Source organism: Callorhinus ursinus, unplaced genomic scaffold (assembly GCF_003265705.2).
Source record: "Callorhinus ursinus isolate GAN/ISIS: 27379988/994484 unplaced genomic scaffold, GSC_fseal_2.0 scaffold10, whole genome shotgun sequence".
Classification (NCBI taxonomy): domain Eukaryota; kingdom Metazoa; phylum Chordata; class Mammalia; order Carnivora; family Otariidae; genus Callorhinus; species Callorhinus ursinus.
Genome location: NW_027397072.1, coordinates 23,731,187 through 23,749,886, shown reverse-complemented (window position 1 = coordinate 23,749,886; position 18,700 = coordinate 23,731,187). Strand labels below are relative to the sequence as shown.

Genomic DNA, 18,700 nt, shown 5'->3' with positions numbered 1-18,700 from the left:
ATTCCAAAGAGCAAAATGTGCCCCTGTCCGGGAGTGTGACGCGCTCCTGGGACAGTTACTCAGCGACACCCCGTAGCCCTTGCGCCCCAGATTCAGACTACTCCGCCCTCTGGACGCATGCGCAGTTGCGGAGCTCTTCCTGCGAAAGAGCTGCAGATACCCTAGGCTGACTCTTCAGTGCGGCAGCGAGAGGGTCTCGCTCGGCTCTACGTCACTTGTGTGCGACGGCGCCTGCGCCGGACACCATGCTGTCAGCCCAGCGGCGAGGTCTGGTCCTCCTACGGCTGCGGCGCCTCAGGAGGTGGCTAGGGCTCGGAACTTCTTCGTTCCTGCGGGGCCTTGGGCGAGAGCCCTTGGAGACAGCCCGGTCACTGTGTTGCGAATCCTCGCCTAGAGACGCACGAGACAGAGAGGGACGGCGCGAAGCGTCACGGAGCAAAGCTCCCAGCACAGAGTCGCCTCCATCTCTCCCTCTGCGCGTCCGAGGCACTGGGATCGGATGTCTTTCGTCACTGGAAGTCCTCAGACTGCCGACGCCAGAAGAGGAGTCACCCTCTCGAGAGCGCGAGGACTCGAGCGGAGACCAGGGCCAGCCCGGTCCCGCCCACCAGGGATCCGGGGGTCCCTTGCCTCCCTCCTTGGCCCAGTCTGTGGCCGAGGTAGAAGAGCTTCCTGGCTCCTCTTCCTGGCCAGCTTCCAGGGAGGGGCCCTTTCGCGTTGGGGAGCTGATCTTAGCTGAGACTGGGAAGAGAGAAACACAATTTAAAAAGTTATTTAGGTTGAGTAACGCCGGACACTTAAATAGTAGCTGGGGTACTGTCCCGTTCAGCGAGATCGTGGGAAAGTTTCCGGGCCAGATACTGAGGAGTTCTTCTGGTAAGCACCTCATGCTGAGGAGGCCGGCATTGGAAGACTATGTATTACTGATGAAAAGAGGGCCTGCCATAACGTATCCTAAGGTAATGCGGTGGGAGTTGGGTGCGTATTGGTTCCAGAAGGAGCAGAACTACAGCCCTGATTCATGAACTTAAAGCACATCTCAGAACGTTTAAAGTTTTTATGTTCTCAGACTTAAAAAACAAAACAAAAAATAACGGATGTGACTTTAACATATTTTATGATTGCGAGTTTTAGGAAACAGCCACCTTTACATTTTAATTTGGGAGTGTTGATTCATCTGTAAAGTGAAAAGAATATTGACCTACTATATAGAGTTATGTGAACTAATCAGGCACATAATAAGTACTTATATTTGTTCCCCATAACCCTTAAGTTTGCAAGTTCAGGACTCGAGAATGTTCAACTCTTTTGGTACCATAATGGAGATATTTTAATCATCATTTAATTAAATAAAGCATGTTACTAGGGATATGTTTTTTTTTTTAAAGATTTTATTTGTTTATTTAAGAGAGAGAGAATGAAAGATAGAGAGCACGAGAGGGAGGAGGGTCAGAGGGAGAAGCAGACTCCCTGCCGAGCAGGGAGCCCGATGCGGGTCTCGATGCGGGTCTCGATGCGGGTCTCGATGCGGGTCTCGATGCGGGTCTCGATGCGGGTCTCGATGCGGGTCTCGATGCGGGACTCGATCCTAGGACTCCAGGATCATGACCCGAGCCGAAGGCAGTCGCTTAACCAACTGAGCTACCCAGGCGCCCCACTAGGGATATGTTTTATCAATGATATGTTACTCTGCTTTTCTCTTTAGGGAAAAAATAGTGTTTTGTATTAAAACAGCTAACACTAAGCATAGGAGAAATATTCTTTTTTTTCCCTAAAGATTTTTATTTGAGAGAGAATGAGAGAGAGAGAGAGTGAGAGAGGAGAGGGTCAGAGGGAGAAGCAGACTCCACACCAGGCAGGGAGCCCGATGTTGGACTTGATCCCAGGACTCCAGGATCATGACCTGAGCTGAAGGCAGTCGCTTAACCAACTGAGCCACCCAGGTGTCCCAGGAGAAATATTCTTTATAATAAATTAACTGCTTAGTTTCTTGTTACAACTTTATACTAATCATCCACTGCTAGTGGTTTATTTCAGTTCTTTTTTTTTTAAGATTTTATTTATTTATTTGACAGAGAGAGACAGTGAGGGAGGGAACACAAGCAGGGGGAGTGGGAGAGGGAGAGGCAGGCTTCCTGCTGAGCAGGGAGCCGGATGCAGGGCTCGATCCCAGGACCCTGGGATCATGACCTGAGCCGAAGGCAGACACTTAAGGACTGAGCCACCCAGGCGCCCCTGTTTATTTCAGTTCTTAATCATAGTCACAGTCCTTGAGTAGAATGTTCCTTTGTAACAACTCCTCCTATCCCCAGATGAGGAGTCCTTCGTCATTTATTCAGCAAATAATTGCCTATCTTCTATATTCAGGGCACTATTATAGGCACTGTTATAGGTGGTGAGCCCCAGTTCTTGCTCTCAACCTAGACGTTACATCCTAGAGGAAGTGACAGAGAACACACAAGTAAATGAAAGGATAAGATAATTTCAGGCAGTGCTAAGTGCCACGAAGACAAATAGATTAACAATGACATGCTGGGGTGACCTGGGGGAAGAGAATACTTTATGTCAGATGGTTAAGGAAGGTCTCAAAAGAGGTACGTTTGATAAGAAACCTAATACAAGGAAAAGCCAGCCATGCAGAGATCTAGGAGCCCAGTATTCTTGCAAAGGGAAGAGTAGTGCGGAGATGCTATTATGGCTTGAGTGAGTTAGGTAAGGGAGAAAGTGGTATGAGATGTGGTTATTCCATGTACATTGGTTACCATTGGAATGTTCTAAGTAGGAATCCAATTTATGTTTTAAAAGTCTACCAAGGGACAAAGAAAACCGTTTAGGAGGCTTTAGGCAAGTGGGGTATCATAAGCTCTTGACGGAAACTTTGTCTTTTTCTTACTCTGTCTTACCTCTTTTGACTGTTCCAATCTAGCTACCAAAAAAAGACTTTTGTAATTTCATCTTGCTTCCCCGCATCTTTTTTCCTCCCCATTAGACAAAACTGAGAGAATAGTTGTATTTTATACAGTTAGAAAGATTAATCTTTAGTGCACTTTCTGCCTTTCCAGTTGTAACAGATCAAAGTCACGGTGCTCCACCCTAGGGAGGTATTTACTTATTTATTTATTTAAAAGATTTTATTTATTTATATGAGAGAGCACAAGTGGGAAGGAGAGGGAGAAGCAGGGAGCCTGATGCGGGGTTTGACCTGAGCTGAAGGCAGATGCTTAACCGACAGCCACCCCAGGCACCCCTCTATCCTCAGGAGGAATTTAAATACTGGATATGCTAGGTATTGACTTCTCTTTTTATTTCCCAAGTGGTGGCTGCAGGAAATTTGACTTCAACCTGTATAACTTTGAAATGCTTTTTAAGAAAGTACCTTAATTGTGTTGAAAGCTGGTCTCCGTGTTAGAATTACATAGTTTTGCCTTAATAGTAAAAGTAGGTCTGTGGGAGTAATTTCATTTTTTTTGTGGGAGTAATTTTAAATAAACTTCCTGAGAGAGACTTCTGAAATGTCAAAATTTCACATTGGTCAGTATTAAGCACTTTTAGGTTTGGAGTAGAAATATAAATGGAAACACTCCCCAAATTTTATTTTTTTTTTATATTTTAAAAGATGTTTATTCTATTTGAGAGAGAGAGAGCGCGCGCGTGCATGTGGGGAAGGTGGAGGGAGAGGGAGAGAGTCTCAAGCAGACTCTGTGCTGAGTGTGGAGCCTGACATGGCCTTGATCTCATGAACCTGAGATCATGACCTGGGCCAAAAATCAAGAGTCAGACGCTTAACTGACAGAGCCACCCAGGTGCCCCCACTCTCCAAATTTTTTTTTTTAAGATTTTATTTATTTATTTGACAGAGAGAGAGACAGCGAGAGCAGGAACACAAGCAGGGGGAGCAGGAGAGGGAGAAGCAGGCTTGCCGCTGAGCAGGGAGCCCGATGTGGGACTCGATCCCAGGACTCCGGGATCATGACCTGAGCCGAAGGCAGACGCCTAACGACTGAGCCACCCAGGCGCCCCCCACTCTCCAAATTTTTAAATTAAACTTTTCTGCTGACATGCATGATTGTAGCACTTACAGAAGAACAACTGGGGGAGTAGAAATTTTTGCAACTTAATGAACCCTAAAGTGCAACCTACTCATTAAAACTTTAGGCTGGGGTGCCTGCGTGGCTCAGTCGGTTAAGCGACTGCCTTTGGCTCAGGTCATGGTCCCAGGGTCCTGGGATCAAGCCCCACATCGGGCTCCCCGCTCAGTGGGAAGCCTGCTTTTCCCTCTCCCACTCCCCCTGCTTGGGTTCCCTCTCTCGCTGTCTCTTTCTCTGTCAATAAATAAATAAATAAAATCTTAAAAAAAAAATAAAACTTGAGGCTGAGGATTAGATTTATATTAGTGAATTAATCGGGAGATTGGAATTCATGTTGAGAAAAAAAATGGAAGTTTGAAAGGGTTGTTGTTACCTGAAGTTCTAAAATGTGCAGAAAACTCAATAGAAGAATGATAGTTTATAACTTTGAAGGACTCTCCCAATAGCTTTAAATCCCTTTTGGGAAGAGGCAGGGAAATGAATAAATGCAAATGTCCCACCCAAGTTTCGAACTGAAATTGCTGGGATGTATGTAGTGAAATCCAGTCTAGAAAACTCATCCCAGGACGCCTGGGTGGCTCAGATGCTTAAGCGTCTGCCTTCGGCTCAGGTCAGGATCCCAGGGTCCTGGGATCAAGTCCTGCATCAGGCTCCCTGCTCCTGGGGAGCCTGCTTCTCCCTCTGCCTCTCTCTCTCTGTCTCTCATGAATAAATAAATAAAATCTTAAAAAAAAAAAAAAGAAAACTCATCCCATTGATATCATGTAACCTGAATAGCAGGAAACAAAAGCTAAAGTGTGCTCAAGTTTTTTATTTCATAATAGTAGGGTTCTTTATCTTATATAAATGATCCAAGAAAAATAGAACTGCCTTCTGCAGGACATTCCATTGATATGACTACCTAAACTGCTCCCACTTTTGTGGGTGCCTGGCATGTGGGAGGAGATATGTATGTCTGAAAGACTCAGCATTTGTGAATGAAACTTTTGGACTAATACATCTTAAAAATTACGTATCTGTATATCATTTGGTCCAAGTCTTAGCCGTGCATTTTAGAAAATACATTTTGGCTTTTAATTAGACAACTGTACCTGTTAAACATTTTCTTATGCAACCAAACATATATTTAATATACAATTTTTTTTTTACTCAACAGGATCCTAGAAACCTCCTCTTTAAGAATTTTCACAGCAGCTTTTTCCACAGAAGGAAAAGCTAGTAAAAACTTACCAGATGTGCTGCTTATTTATTAGCAACTTTGAAGGTTCGGATGGGGGAGTGTTGAAATAAATGCTAATGTTTAAATTTTTCTATATAACATGTGGTATAGTGTAATGATCAACAGCGTGGTCTTTGTGAGTTCAACATCCATTCTGCTCCTGACTTGCCCACTTAATTCCTGGCTGTGTGACTTTGGGGAAATTACTTAATATCTTTGATATGTCTTTGTAATAGGGATGATGATACTTTTCTCATATTATTATCCTGATTAATAAGATTATGAAAGCAATTTGCATGCTTAAAGAAGCCTGGCCCATGGTAAAGTTTAAATAAATAGCCCTTATTACTATCATCCATGATATTCCTGTTAACGATTCAATTACAGCATTTGTGAAATAGGTCCTATCTATTACTGGTATCCTAATGCTAAATGAGAAGTTCATTTTGTTTCATGCAGAGATTATGTAATACTTCCTAACTGGTCTTACTGCTTCTAATTTTTCTCTAGTATATTCTGCATTTCCCTGTCAGATTAATCTTCATAAAATGCCATTTATATTACCTTGGTGACATGCCCCTGTTACTGACCAGGTCAAGTTCAAGTGCTTTAGCCTGGCATTTAGTTCTCTCCTTTTCTCTTCTTCTGAGATGAGCAAACTGTGTTTATTCTACCTCTCTTTTCTTTAATACTGTTTCTACTTTGTGATTGTTTCCTTAAACTCTCTGTGTCTTTAAGCTAGGGCCTTCTTCTGATATCTCTATTCTCTGAACTCCTATTGCTTTTATTGTCTATAATTTTGGTATTATGTTGAAGTGTTGCTTTATTTGCTAGGTGATTCTTGACTCTCATTTCATCAAGTAAAATATCAACTCTTGGTAGGCCGGGCCAGATTTTAATACTCTCTTTTCACTCCTTTCTTTCCAAGTCCAACATAGTGTTTGATAAGAGTCTGTGCTTAGTACATATTTATTGGTCACTGAGTCACCCATACTATGTTTCAATCATAGGATATGAGTATGATACTGTTGATGATGGATATCCACCCAGGTGATACTGTTTTGGAAGCTGGCTCAGGCTCTGGTGGAATGAGCTTATTTTTATCCAAAGCAGGTAAGAGATTGGGAGAAATGAGCTGAATTTAGATGGGCAAAGAAAACATTCAATCTTTCATAATAACAGAAAGTTAAGTGGATAAAGATGTCTTAGAAAATATTCACAGGGCGCCTGGGTGGCTCAGTCTGTTAAGTGGCTGCCTTTGGCTCAGGTCATGATCCCAGGGTTCTGGGATCGAGTCCCGCATTGGGCTCCCTGCTCTGTGGGGAGCCTCTCTCTCTCTCTGTGTGTCTCATGAATAAATAAATAAAATCTTAAAAAAAAAAAAAAAAGAAAAAATATTCACATAACTTTGTGATGAAATCAAATGCAAGCAACTATTTTTTTTTCCACCTTGTACATTTATTCTAGTCATTCTCCCTCTAACCCTCTCTCCATTTTCTGTGCTTTCTCTTGCACCCTCCATGTGTTTTAAGGCTTCTTCCTTTTTTTTAAACTAAACTTTTTATTGGAACATAACATAACTATAGTGCACAGATAATAAGTGTGTAGACCCTTAAAGAATTTTCATTTATTTATTTATTAAAGATTTTATTTATTTATTTGATAGAGAGGGACACAGCGAGAGAGGGAACACAAGCAGGGGGAGTGGGAGAGGGAGAAGCAGGCTTCCCACCGAACTGGGAGCCTGATGCGGGGCTCGATCCCAGGACTCTGGGACCGTGACCTGAGCCGAAGGCAGATGCTTGACTGAGCCACCCAGGCGCCCCCCTCAAAGAATTTTTAATACAGTGACCATACTCAAGTAGTTATCACTCAGACCAAGACAGGGAATGTTGCTGCATCACAGAAACTTGCTCATGTTTCCTCTTAGTCATAATTGATTGTCCCTAAAGGTAACCACTATTCTGCCTTTTATCATCATTGATTAGTTTTGCCTGTTTTGAACCTTGTATAAAAGTAATCATACAGTATGTACTCTTGAATGTGGTTCCTTGCAACATTCTGTTTGTGAGAGTCAGCCATTGCATGTGGCAGTAGTTCTTTCATTTTAGTGGCTATATAATAACTCCATTTTATAAACAAATTACAGCTTATCCATTCTGTCATTCTGGGCATTTGAGTTGAATATTATGAATAGTGCTGCTCTGAACATTCTCGTATTTGTCTTTTGGTTCATATGTGTACATGTTTTTTGTTAATAACAATTCCAGATGAATATTCAGTATGAGAGAATATAGAATGTAGAGGGTGGTCAGCTGCAAAGTCTCTAAAAATTATCAGTTGGTAAAAGTATTGCTTCAGGGTAGCACCTGATCAAAAATCAAGAGGTAGGGCGCCTGGGTGGCTCAGATGGTTAAGCGTCTGCCTTCGGCTCAGGTCATGGTCCCAGGGTCCTGGGATCGAGTCCCGCATCAGGCTCCCTGCTCCTTGGGAGCCTGCTTCTCCCTCTGCTTCTCTCATGAATAAATAAATAAAATCTTTTTAAAAAAAAATCAAGAGGTATACAGTAAACATAAATATCTGTTCATGTTCCCATCACTTGATTTCTGGTTACTGTTATTTTAATTGATTAGTGCTCCTGTTGACTGTTTAATTCCTCAGAGTGTCAGGGTTGCTTTGGCTGTTCTGGCTGCTTGTGCAGTTGTCCTTCCTCAGTTAATGATAGACTGCTGAACAGTAATTGCACTCTTTTCATGTTCTTTATTAGTGTATTCTTTTTTCAATAATAAACTTTGTTAGAGCTGTCATAGGTGTATGTGGGTAGATTTTATAAAGAAACAGATAAAAATATACTGAATTAAACTTAAACCCTTTGTTCTTTCACCTAATGCCATCACATACAAACATAATCCAGTTTATGCCAGGTCAGGAAATTCATTCTGGCCTCCTCAAATCTTTTTTTGATTCTTTTCTGTACATAGTTAAAGGCAGTCATTTCTTCGCAGTTAGTAACTAAATCCTAAGTCCATTTGACAGAGTGAATTTATAAAAATTTGTGAGAGAGGAGTGCCCATATTTCTAATATCTATAGTATCAGAGGCATGTCATGGCATGAATAATCCCAAACTATGCGTGATCAAGAAATTATTGCTATTTACCTTTGTGATGGATTTTTCCTCCGTAATTTTCCAATTGTTTAGCTTATGCTAATGTTAACATTAAATTCTGTCCCTTGAGAACATGATGAACTGCAGCTGGAGTTATATTTCAAAAGACATCCTAGAATTTAAACTTTTCATTAGTAAACTATAGACTTACTGATCTAGGACAACTCCCAAATGATACCAAATCACCTCAAACAGAGGTGGGTGGAAAATTAATTGCCTTTAATTAAAATGCAAATAGTCTTCTGCAGAAACTGCACTATTACTATGCTAAACAGTTTAAAAGTTCTTCAGACACACACAAAAATACAAATATCTTTTAAATATATGAAATGCCTAACTTCATCCATAACAAAAGAAATGTAAATTACAACTACAGTGATAAACTATATTCAGTTTTTATATTTTTTAAAGATTTTATTTATTTATTTGAGAGAGAGAGAGCACAGAGGGAGAGAGAGAGGGAGAAGCAGTCTCCCTGCTGAGCAGGGAGCCCCATGTGGGACGCGATCTCAGGACCCCATGACTCGAGCCAAAGGCAGACACTCAACCAACTGAGCCACCCAGGTGCCCCTGTATTCACTTTTTAGATTGACACAGATAAAAATTTGAAAACTCTTTGTTGGAGAAAGTATGGAGAAATAGGCACTCTACTACATCGTGGGTAGAGTGTAAATTGGTATTATTTTTTGGAGGATAATTTGGTAATAATTTTCAAAATAAAAAATTCACATACCTCTTGAGCTAGTAATTTCATTTTGAGGACTGTCTTTTCATGGATACAAAGGTTTAGGCAACAATTTTCATTGCAATATTGTTTGTTATAGCGTAAGACTAGAAAAAAGCTAAATGTTCATCAGTAGATGACGATTTAAATAAACTATGGCATAACCATACAATGGAACATAATAACTCTTAAAAGGGATATAGTAGATTATTAATCACTGAAATAACATTGGTAAGTAGAAGGAAAGTATAGAACAGTGTATATAATACCTGTAAGTTTTAATGTGTGTTAAAAACAGGGAAAGACAGTTGGCACCAGCTATCTTGTGAAGGGTAAATAACTGGTAATATGGTTGCCTTTGGAGAGGAAAATTGATTAAGGATCTGGGATGGGATAGAGAGTTTTCTAACCCTGAACTATTTGAATTATTTTTTCACATCAATGTAATACCTTTGCAGAGTAATTCTTTATATTCTTTTATGAAATGATAGAATACAATGAAATATCATAAGTTCTTTTTTTTTAATTAAGTTGGATCACAAGGACGAGTCATAAGTTTTGAAATACGAAAAGACCACCATGAATTGGCTAAGAAGAATTACAAAAAGTGGTGTGATTCATGGAAGATGAGTCATGTAGAAGAGTGGCCAGACAATGTGAATTTTATTCATAAGGATATTTTAGGAGCAACTGAAGACATAAAAACTTTAACATTTGATGCGGTAAGTTTTCTAAAGTAGGTCCTATGATTTTATCTAATACTGACTACATAGAAAACAAGGATCACACTTCTTTTGTATGGAAAAGGCTCTTCATTATTTGCCCCATTTCTGTTTGTAGGAGTAGGAGGAATATTTTCCTTTAATATCATGGTAGGATTTGGAGCAGAGAGACATACTGAATCAGGTGCCAAAGCTGTTAATAAATGTGGGGTAATGACCAGATAGTAAGAGGAGTAGTTGAGCATCGTGAACCTCAGCATTTCTAGGATAAAGGAATAATAATTTAGGAGCAGCTTTGGGAACATATTGATCCCAGTGCCTGACCTCATGTTGTGAGATTTGGGGGAATGGCCCCCATCTGTCGGGGAACAGGCAAGAGGCATCTTTAGACAGTTAACATGAGACAGTTATCATATCTTTAATGAGTGTTCATTAAAGATACTGAGTTTGGGGGCATTTATTATGAGCATACCTCCAGAAAGTGGAGTGGATGGATATGTGAGGAGGAGGAACAGTGAGAGGTTGAGTTAGGGAGAAGAAACAGTAGTATGAAGATAAAAGGGTACATGATGAAGGGATATTTTAGGCTGTGACCAGTGATGGTAGAGATGTGGGACATGGAGGTATTAGTTGGCTTCAGAGTTTCAGAATTCTAGTGTAAGTTGCTTAATCCTTGATGATTCCATTATCATTTCATAGCTTGGCACTACAGACTGAGGTCTAGGTCATCTTTGCTTTTTTTAATTGGCTGTTGGAAAGTTGGATTATTTTATCATTTTCTGAGGAAAACTAGTTGAAAAATGAAGTTCAAAGAGATTTTTTATCAGGACTGGTTCCTATCTCTAATGTTAATAAAGTCTGTGGTTTTGGTGACTCAGATTCCTGGACACAAAGACCACAGTTCTTTTTCCTCATCCTTGTTTGGCTTGCATACTACAGCTCAGTAAGGGCCAGAAAAAAGGAGTTTCTCTACATAGGCCATCCATAAGAATGTTACAGATACCTAGAACGTTAATTGGTCATCAGAAGTTTGCTTGATGATCATGAAACAACAAAAGACTTTAATGATACCACTGAAGCTTTGTAGAAACCTGTTGAACCATCCCTGATCTAAAAGAAAGAATATTCCCTACTAGATTTATTCGATGGACTCTCTTGAGTAATAGTGTCAGATGATTGCCAGTATGAGAAAATATAGGAGGAGGAGCCATACTCCTGCCATCCAAAATGATGGTAAATTGAACAAATAAGGTGTTAAGCTACAAAGACAGAGAACAAAAGGAGAAAAAAATGTTTAATAAAATTTTTTTTTAATTTTGTTACATAAATTAACCCATTTATTATAGGCTAGTAATGTTTCAAATGGTGAAGCTTCTACTGGTCTTTCAACTCCTTCAGTCTTCTGATAGCCGACTTTACTGTGACAGCAGAAGTGGTGGTGTAGGTCCAAACGCCACCAGCGACGGTTTTCATGCAGGAGCCACAATGCCAGATCCCCACAGCTCGTCTTTTCATCTTTGTTTTGCCACAGAAGGAGCAAGTGTACTTGGCGTGCTGGCTTATTTCAATCTTCTTCACCATTTTCCTGAGGGAGGCACCATAACAGGTCCCGTATTTACCCACGATTCTGACCTTCTTGGTGCGTTTAGCCATGTCGCCGCAAACTAGGTCTGAGCCCAGAGAGCTAATAAAATATTTTTAACAAATTTTAAAAAGCCTAACCATCAGAAGATGAATGGATACAATGGACTACTAAAAATAGTATTATTTAACATAGTGAAATAAATGTACTATATGTACATCAGTAAATCTCAAAAGACGGTGCTTAGTGAAAAGAATCATTATAAAAGAATATGTATGGAATGGCCACACATAGGTAAAATTTAAAACTACATAAAACAGTACCATGTACTGTTTATAGCTATATACATATGTTGTAAAAGTATAAATTATTTGGGAACATTACCAACTTCAGGACAGTGATTACCTGAGGAAAGAAAGGGAGAGGGGAAGAGGAAACTAAGTTTTGGCGTCCGTTCAGCCTGGTTCACTCTTGGGCTCCCATAATAGCCAAGATGATCTTGGATAAGTTACTTAATCTTTCTGTGCCTCAGTTCTCTCACGTACTGAACAGGAGTGATAATGATAGTTCATATTTCATAGAGTTGTTGAGGATTAAATAAGATACTTCATATAAAGTGCATAGAACAGTACCTGGTGTATAGTAAGCATTAAAGAAATATTAGCTAAGACTTTCATCATTATTATGTCTTTCCTTTTCTCTACCTGTTTAAATTCTATTTTCCCCTCAAAGTTTAGCTCAAAGGTCACCTCTTTCATGGAATGTATCTTATTCATTAACTGGGGGATTATCATCATTTTCTGAATTATTGAACCACTGTTTCTTGATTCAACAAGCATTTATTAAAGACCTGCTATGTGCCATGTACTATGCTAAGACAAAAGTGAATTATACATTTAAAGGAGCTTTCAGTCTAGAAGATAGACAAATAAACAATTACTGGAAAGACTCAGAAGCATTGAACACCATGGCTGTAGAATTGGGTATCATGAGATGAAGCTGCAAATGCAGTCTTAAGGGGCTAGATAATGAAGAACACTTGTATGTATATTAAGCTAGGGCATAGAGACATTTTCTTACAGATAATGGGAACTACTGCTGAGTTCCTAAGTGGGGAGGAGAATGTCCAGATTCCTATTTTAAAGTAATTCATTTTTTTTTTTTAATTCCAGTATAGTTAACATACAGCGATTCATTTCAGGTGTACAATATAGTGATTCAGCAATTCCATGTATTACTCAGTACTCATCAGGATAAGTATACTCTTCCATTTTAGAGTCATTCTGGTGGAAGAATAAGGCTGTGAGTCTATGTAGAGAGCTATTGTAATGTTACAGTAAGATACAATAAGGTCCTGATCTAAGGCATTAGCCACAGGATGAATTTGAGAAATACTTAATAGGTTTGTGGGGCTGGATAATTTTAATCCAAACGGAAACAACTAAACCCCACAGATTCTCAAAAGAGAATTCAAGGTAAAGAAAATGATGACTCTCAGCAAGTTTCCAGTTTGAGTGACTGGATGAATGGAAATGTTAATTGAAAATAGAGTATTCAAGAGGATTGGCAAGTTTCTTGGTTATCTGATTTTTGGTCCCTGTCAATAACATAGACAAACTACAGCCGAAGAAGCCCATTTATGTTTATCATGTTGACCCTTTGATTCAGTCATTGAGATCTTTCCTTGAAATCGAATAGGCATTTTAAACTCCTGTCCAAACCTGAATTCTTGATTATTTCTGCCAAGCCTGCCCTTCCCATAGTCTTCACCATTTTCCTTACTAGAAAATGACGTCTCTGTTCTTTCAGTGGCATAGGCTGAAAACACTGGATTCATCCTGACTCCTCTTACTCTCCTATCCTACAACCAATCCTGACTCTATCTTTTCCAAAATAGATACCACTTGTTATCATATCTAGTGCTATTGACTATTGCAAGTCACCGTCATCCCTCCTTGCCTTCTCCCAGTCTTTTCTATGTGTAGATCGAATGAATAAGTCAGAATGTACTTGTGCCCCTGAATTGTACACTCACAGTTCGTCTCTTAGCGTTTTTCCCCTTTTGTCTCCACTGCAGCAACAGTGGCCTTCTCACACTCACCAAGTGTCCTACAGTCTCAGAGCATTTGTACTTGCTGTCTGTCCATCTGGAGCACACTTCCACCCTAAATTTCCACAGGGTAAGCTTAATCATTTTCTTCAGGTCTCTCCACTGACCAGCCTACGTATAAAATAGCCTTCCTTTCCATTACTCTCTGCCCCTTATATTCTGTTTTATAATTCTGAAGTTCATCATGTCACTTATCCTCCTCTGACTTACATATTTATTGGATTTTTGTTTAATGTCTGTCCCTTTATTAGAATATATGGTCCCTTGAAACAAAATAGAATATAAGCTCCTGTTATATATCCTTACTACTTAGCAAAATGCTTGGCACATGGAAGGTGCTCAATAAATATTTGGTGAATGAATTAATGATGACCCATTAATACTATTTAAAAAAACACATAAATAATGGAATAATTTCTAATTTAGTAAACATGTTGATGTGCCAACTACTCTTAGCTTTCCAGAGTTCTTCATCAATAAAAGCCACTTTTTCTATTTTGACCATATTTGTTTTTGTTGTAAATGAATTTGTTTTTTAAATTTCATTTACTCATTGTATTCATTTGACATCTTTTATGAGTACAGTCCTGTATTGTGCAAATGGATGAAGAATAAAGAACTAAGGGTCAGGATTCTTGCATTTTAGAATCTCTAAAATTAATACTCATAACTTTCCTTTTGAACATAGAAATACATACTTAAGATCATGTGAATTTGTTGCCAAAGCTGAACTAAAGTATTAAAACTTGTATAGATACGTATGCATTTGTATAGATATGTGTATATGAGATATAGCTGAAGAAAGATTCCTGTATTATTGATATTGCCAAGTGCAAGACATGCCATTATGATTTTCACGTAGTCAAGTACTGTGACACACTGTATAATAATGCTTTTTTGAGAACAGCAAAATGACAGCTAATAGTATTAGAGTTTAAAAAAATGAAGACTTTAACTGGGTAATTGCTTTTCAAAAGTGTATCATTTTACCGCAGTAAGAAAGAACACCTGTGCTTTGTTTAAACAAAACTCAGTCTGATTTGCTTTCCCCCTGACAGGTAGCTTTGGACATGTTGAATCCTCAAGTTGCTTTGCCTGTTTTATATCCAAATCTTAAACAGGGTGGTGTGTGTGCTGTATATCTAGCGAAGTGAGTAATGTGGCTGTTCTTTGTAATGTGATTTTAAACACACTTTTGTTTTGTCTCAAGTAGTTGACTACAATGTTCGTTTTTGTAACCGAATTAGGTATATATGTCATCTTGTAAAACTGTTACAAAATGACGTATGTCCCAATTAATTTATATTGCTGTTTAAATCACCCTTTACCTGAATGGTAAAATAAGATGCATATTTCTTACAGTTTAGAAGAAAAGTTTTAAAAGTGTAATGTGAACAGTGTTAAATCATAGTCTCTGTATATATATATATATTTTTTACTTAGTAGTCTATGAAATTGCATGTTATGTGATCTAACTTGCATGTTTATATTTCCCCCTTGGTTTAACTATAGCATTTAAATTTGGGTTAAGAAGTATAGTGAACTTAAAATAAGTATCAAGTTATTATTGTAATAGAAATTTAAAGTACTTTTTTTCCCTTTTCTAAAAGTATCACACAGGTTATTGAACTTTTGGATGGAATTCGCATCTGTGAACTTGCTCTCTCATGTGAAAAGATAAGTGAAGTCATTGTCAGAGATTGGTTGGTTTGCCTTGCAAAACAGAAAAATGGAACTTTAGCTCAAAAAATGGAACCTAAAATCAACACAGATTTACAATTACATTCTCAAAAGAAAATTAGAATTGAAGGTGAGATGTTTCAAGAGGATGACCATGGTGAGGTTCGATTTTATTTCATCATGTTTGTAATAATAAATGGAGGATAGGTTCCTGAGTGTACTGACCAATGATTATAAAACTATTTCTGAGGGATTTGTTCTTTTTCCCTAGAGAAATTGAAATGTGGTATTTATTCTGTTAAAATCTCTAAAGGACAGAAAAATGACTTTTCTTGCCTTTTACGTAAAACTCTGATACCTTTGAAGAATTGATATTTTTGTATCAAGGAGGTTGGCTTATGGAATACTTTAAATATATTAAAGGATGTTTTTAATTTAGGTCAGTGATTATTACTGAAGGGAAAGAATTTAATAGGACCTGATATGCAAATAGCTAATATTCCAAAAAGCAACTTCCAAGATGCTACTGGAATTCCTCAAAGAGCTAAATTTCGGTCCTTGCTGTATGACCATTATGGTCATTATTTAAGCCATGAACAAGTTTTCAAATATCCATTGATGGATGATATATAGGCTTATCCATTTGGTTATAAAACCATATATAAGTTTATCATTTAATCCTTGACAAATTTTTTCTGTAAGATAACTAGCAGAGCAGCTCCAAAACAAATGCTGGAAAAAAAAAAAGGTTTGAGAGAAAAAACTTAAAGGGGCAGTAATTTGTATTTTAACAGTTTTATGAACAAATTATAAAATATTTTATATAGCTTATAATACATATTTTGTTCTACAACAGAAGAGTCACATTCTGATTTTCCATATGGATCATTTCCCTATATTGCTAGACCTATACACTGGCAAACTGGTCATACAGGTGAGTGATGTTTTCAGGCCATATTAAATGTTGTTTTCTTCTAATTTTGTAATGACCTTACTTTTTTGTCTCCTTAAATTAGCTTTTCTCGTCAAGCTGAGGAAGTTTAAACCACCACATAACTGAGTACCTCAGATGACAGCAATTGATTTGAAGATGGAAAAGTATCAAAATAGAACTTTATATTGCGAATCACTACTTTCATAGGTTGGAATTGTTAGCTATTACTATGAATCGTATAACTTTTACATACAATTTTGAAAAATAACAAAAGCTAAAGGAAGATGTGTAACATTTCAGAACTGTTTAAATGTCCCATTTGACACTTGTCTTGTAGTTAGTTTGACATTTTGTAGTTAATGATTCCAGGCTGGTTTGGTTGAGCCATCTCATTCTTCACTTCCTGTAAACCACTCCATAGATTTGTCTTTCTTCATAAAATTAGTTTTCTTTTCTTTCTTTGATTGATGGTCATTGGCTACCAAAATAAAGTATGCATTTTAAGATAAATTTTATGTATCTGTGTATTTTATGTACATATTTTAATGGCTTGTATCTATCTTAAAAAGTAAAGAAATCTGGGTTATAGTAAATAATAGGAAGAAAACTGATAATGATATAACCATCTTAAAAATTATAACAAAAGATGTAACAATTCTTAAGTCTCTTTTATCCTTCTCAGAATCATTTTAACTCATTTGAAAGAACATCAGAATTAGTTAGGGGTTTATTATTCATAGGCATCAGTTATTTAGCATTTACCAGGTGCCCTACATTGTTTTAAGAACTTTATAAAGTTTTTTCATTTATTATGTGTAGCTCATCTTTTAAGGTTATCCATATTTTACAGATAAACAAAAAGAGTGGTTAGGTTATTGTTTAAATGTAGATGTTTTATAGGTTTTAAAGGGTAGTGCCTGGGAAGATAAATGCTGCTATTCCTGGGTTTATCCCTTAGGCTAGAGCTATTTAAAAAAATACATATATTCTAAATAACATTTTACATATTTTTCATTATGTGAAAAATTTTAACATAAAATCTCTGCTTTTTTAGACTATAGTCTAAAAAAAGTCTAGATATTAAATAATCACACAAATATAAAATTAAAATTGTTATAAATGCTCCACAAAGAAGTACAGAATACTATAATAGGGATTTTGCTCTGGTTTAAGTAATTACCTGTGCAAGTGACAATTGAGCTGAGACCCGAATGGTAAGTACAAGTTAATTATAGCAGGGAAAATGAGAACAAAAAGGGCAGCGATGCTGGGGTTGAGTGAAAGAGACTGGAAAAATAGGTAGGGGTCAGGCCATGGCAGGATCTTGTATATCTCTTAAGGAGTTTGTCCATGCTAAGAAGAATAGGGTCTCACTGAAGGATTTAGTGAAGTGACGGGCAACATGTTTAGATCTGTGTTTTGAAAAAAAATCACTCTGGTTGCATTTTAGGAACTGATTGAATCATAAGCAGAGTAGTCTTCTGGTGTCATATTTCTAAATGGTAACTATCTGAACACTCATACAGTAATAATGGCTTTATAGTTTTCATAACATTACCAGATATCTAGAAGCTCTGAAGTACATTTTAAGTTCTGTCAAGAAATACTTCCTTTTGGGGTGCCTGCGTGGCTCAGTAAGTGAAGTGTCTGCCTTTAGCTCAGGTCGTGATCCCAGGGTCCTGGGATTGAGCCCCACATCGGGCTCCTTGCTCAGTGGGGAGTCTGCTTCTCCCTCTCATGCTTCCCCTGCTTATGCTCTCTCTCTCTCTCTAATAAAAAAAAAAATACTTCCCTTTCTTCTGCCCTTCTATTTAACCAGTAATAAAATTCTGTCCTTCATGGATTGTTGTGAATGCAAGCTCTAATTGTACTACTTGGAGAAGGGGCTGGCTTAAAAGCAAAGAGAAGTTGTACCTTCTACTCCTATTTCTTTTTTTTTTTTTCTTAAAGTAGGCTCCATGCTGGGCATGGGACCCAACGTGAAGCCTGAACTCATGACCATGAGATCAAGACCTGAGCTGAGATCAAGTCAGACACTTAACCTACTGAGCCACCCCCAGTTGCCCCATTCTACTATTTCATGTAGAATAATTAGTTTCTGTTCAGTAAGTACACTGTGCTCAATAGATGTTGAATTGAACAAGACTTCTTTAACAGTGTCCATTCTAATATTAAGCTAAATTGAAAACCAAACTACATAAGCAAATAAGCATTTATTTATATGGTTAAAGTTCAGCTTTAAGCCCTTTCTCCATGTCTCCACTAGAACATCAAGCATGTTTACAGTCTTGCTTATGGGACACATGCGATCTTCTAAAATTAGCTTCCTAAATGCACATCTGGCTTTCATCTACCATACTGTAGACTCCAGATTTGTGGCTGACTCAACTGTCCTCCTAGTACCTTCTAGAGGTCCTACCTTTTCCACTCAGTAAATGGTCAGTAAAAGTGTGCTGATGGCTATAAGCCTATAC

General features: G+C 38.1%; 3 protein-coding genes across 12 annotated transcripts in view; 1 reads left to right on the top strand and 2 right to left on the bottom strand.

The window, feature by feature from the left end:
* Positions 1 to 203: 203 nt before the first annotated feature.
* On the top strand, positions 204 to 16,736 carry TRMT61B (tRNA methyltransferase 61B). Of its 3 annotated transcripts, none has more exons than XM_025867982.2 (7): positions 206 to 959; positions 6,318 to 6,420; positions 9,730 to 9,920; positions 14,671 to 14,762; positions 15,223 to 15,422; positions 16,149 to 16,226; positions 16,309 to 16,736. In XM_025867982.2, the coding sequence occupies exons 1-7, from the start codon at positions 246 to 248 to the stop codon at positions 16,350 to 16,352; spliced, it is 1,422 nt and encodes a 473-aa protein (XP_025723767.1). In that variant the 5' UTR covers positions 206 to 245; the 3' UTR covers positions 16,353 to 16,736. The 3 variants fall into 3 exon arrangements, with proteins under 3 accessions (XP_073753293.1, XP_025723767.1, XP_025723766.1); XM_025867981.2 differs by having other exon boundaries at positions 215 to 959; positions 15,223 to 15,449; XM_073897192.1 differs by lacking the exons at positions 16,149 to 16,226; positions 16,309 to 16,736 and adding an exon at positions 13,580 to 13,682 and having other exon boundaries at positions 204 to 959; positions 15,223 to 15,364.
* Positions 11,211 to 11,601, bottom strand: LOC112820898 (large ribosomal subunit protein eL43-like). The gene has a single exon (XM_025867988.2). The coding sequence runs from the start codon at positions 11,571 to 11,573 to the stop codon at positions 11,295 to 11,297; it is 279 nt and encodes a 92-aa protein (XP_025723773.1). The 5' UTR covers positions 11,574 to 11,601; the 3' UTR covers positions 11,211 to 11,294.
* Positions 15,919 to 18,700, bottom strand: part of SPDYA (speedy/RINGO cell cycle regulator family member A) — a 33,973-nt gene continuing 31,191 nt past the window's right edge. For 6 of the 8 annotated variants that reach the window (XM_025867983.2, XM_073897196.1, XM_025867984.2 and 3 more), the window contains one exon: positions 15,919 to 16,704. In XM_025867983.2, the coding sequence (XP_025723768.1) occupies positions 16,616 to 16,704 (89 nt within the window). In that variant the 3' untranslated portion in view covers positions 15,919 to 16,615. The remainder of the gene's footprint in view (positions 16,705 to 18,700) is intronic. The other 2 variants (XR_012379678.1, XM_025867987.2) reach the window with 2 other exon arrangements.

What these genes read in the sequence shown, in the direction of transcription:
- TRMT61B (XM_025867981.2), top strand. Translation starts at nt 246, where the DNA reads ATGCTGTCAGCCCAGCGGCGAGGTCTGGTCCTCCTACGGCTGCGGCGC. An exon ending in CTTATTTTTATCCAAAGCAG is followed by an intron (nt 6,421 to 9,729) that starts GTAAGAGATTGG and finishes TTTTTAATTAAG; the next exon opens with TTGGATCACAAGGACGAGTC. An exon ending in GTTTCAAGAGGATGACCATG is followed by an intron (nt 15,450 to 16,148) that starts GTGAGGTTCGAT and finishes GTTCTACAACAG; the next exon opens with AAGAGTCACATTCTGATTTT.
- LOC112820898 (XM_025867988.2), bottom strand. Translation starts at nt 11,573, where the DNA reads ATGGCTAAACGCACCAAGAAGGTCAGAATCGTGGGTAAATACGGGACC.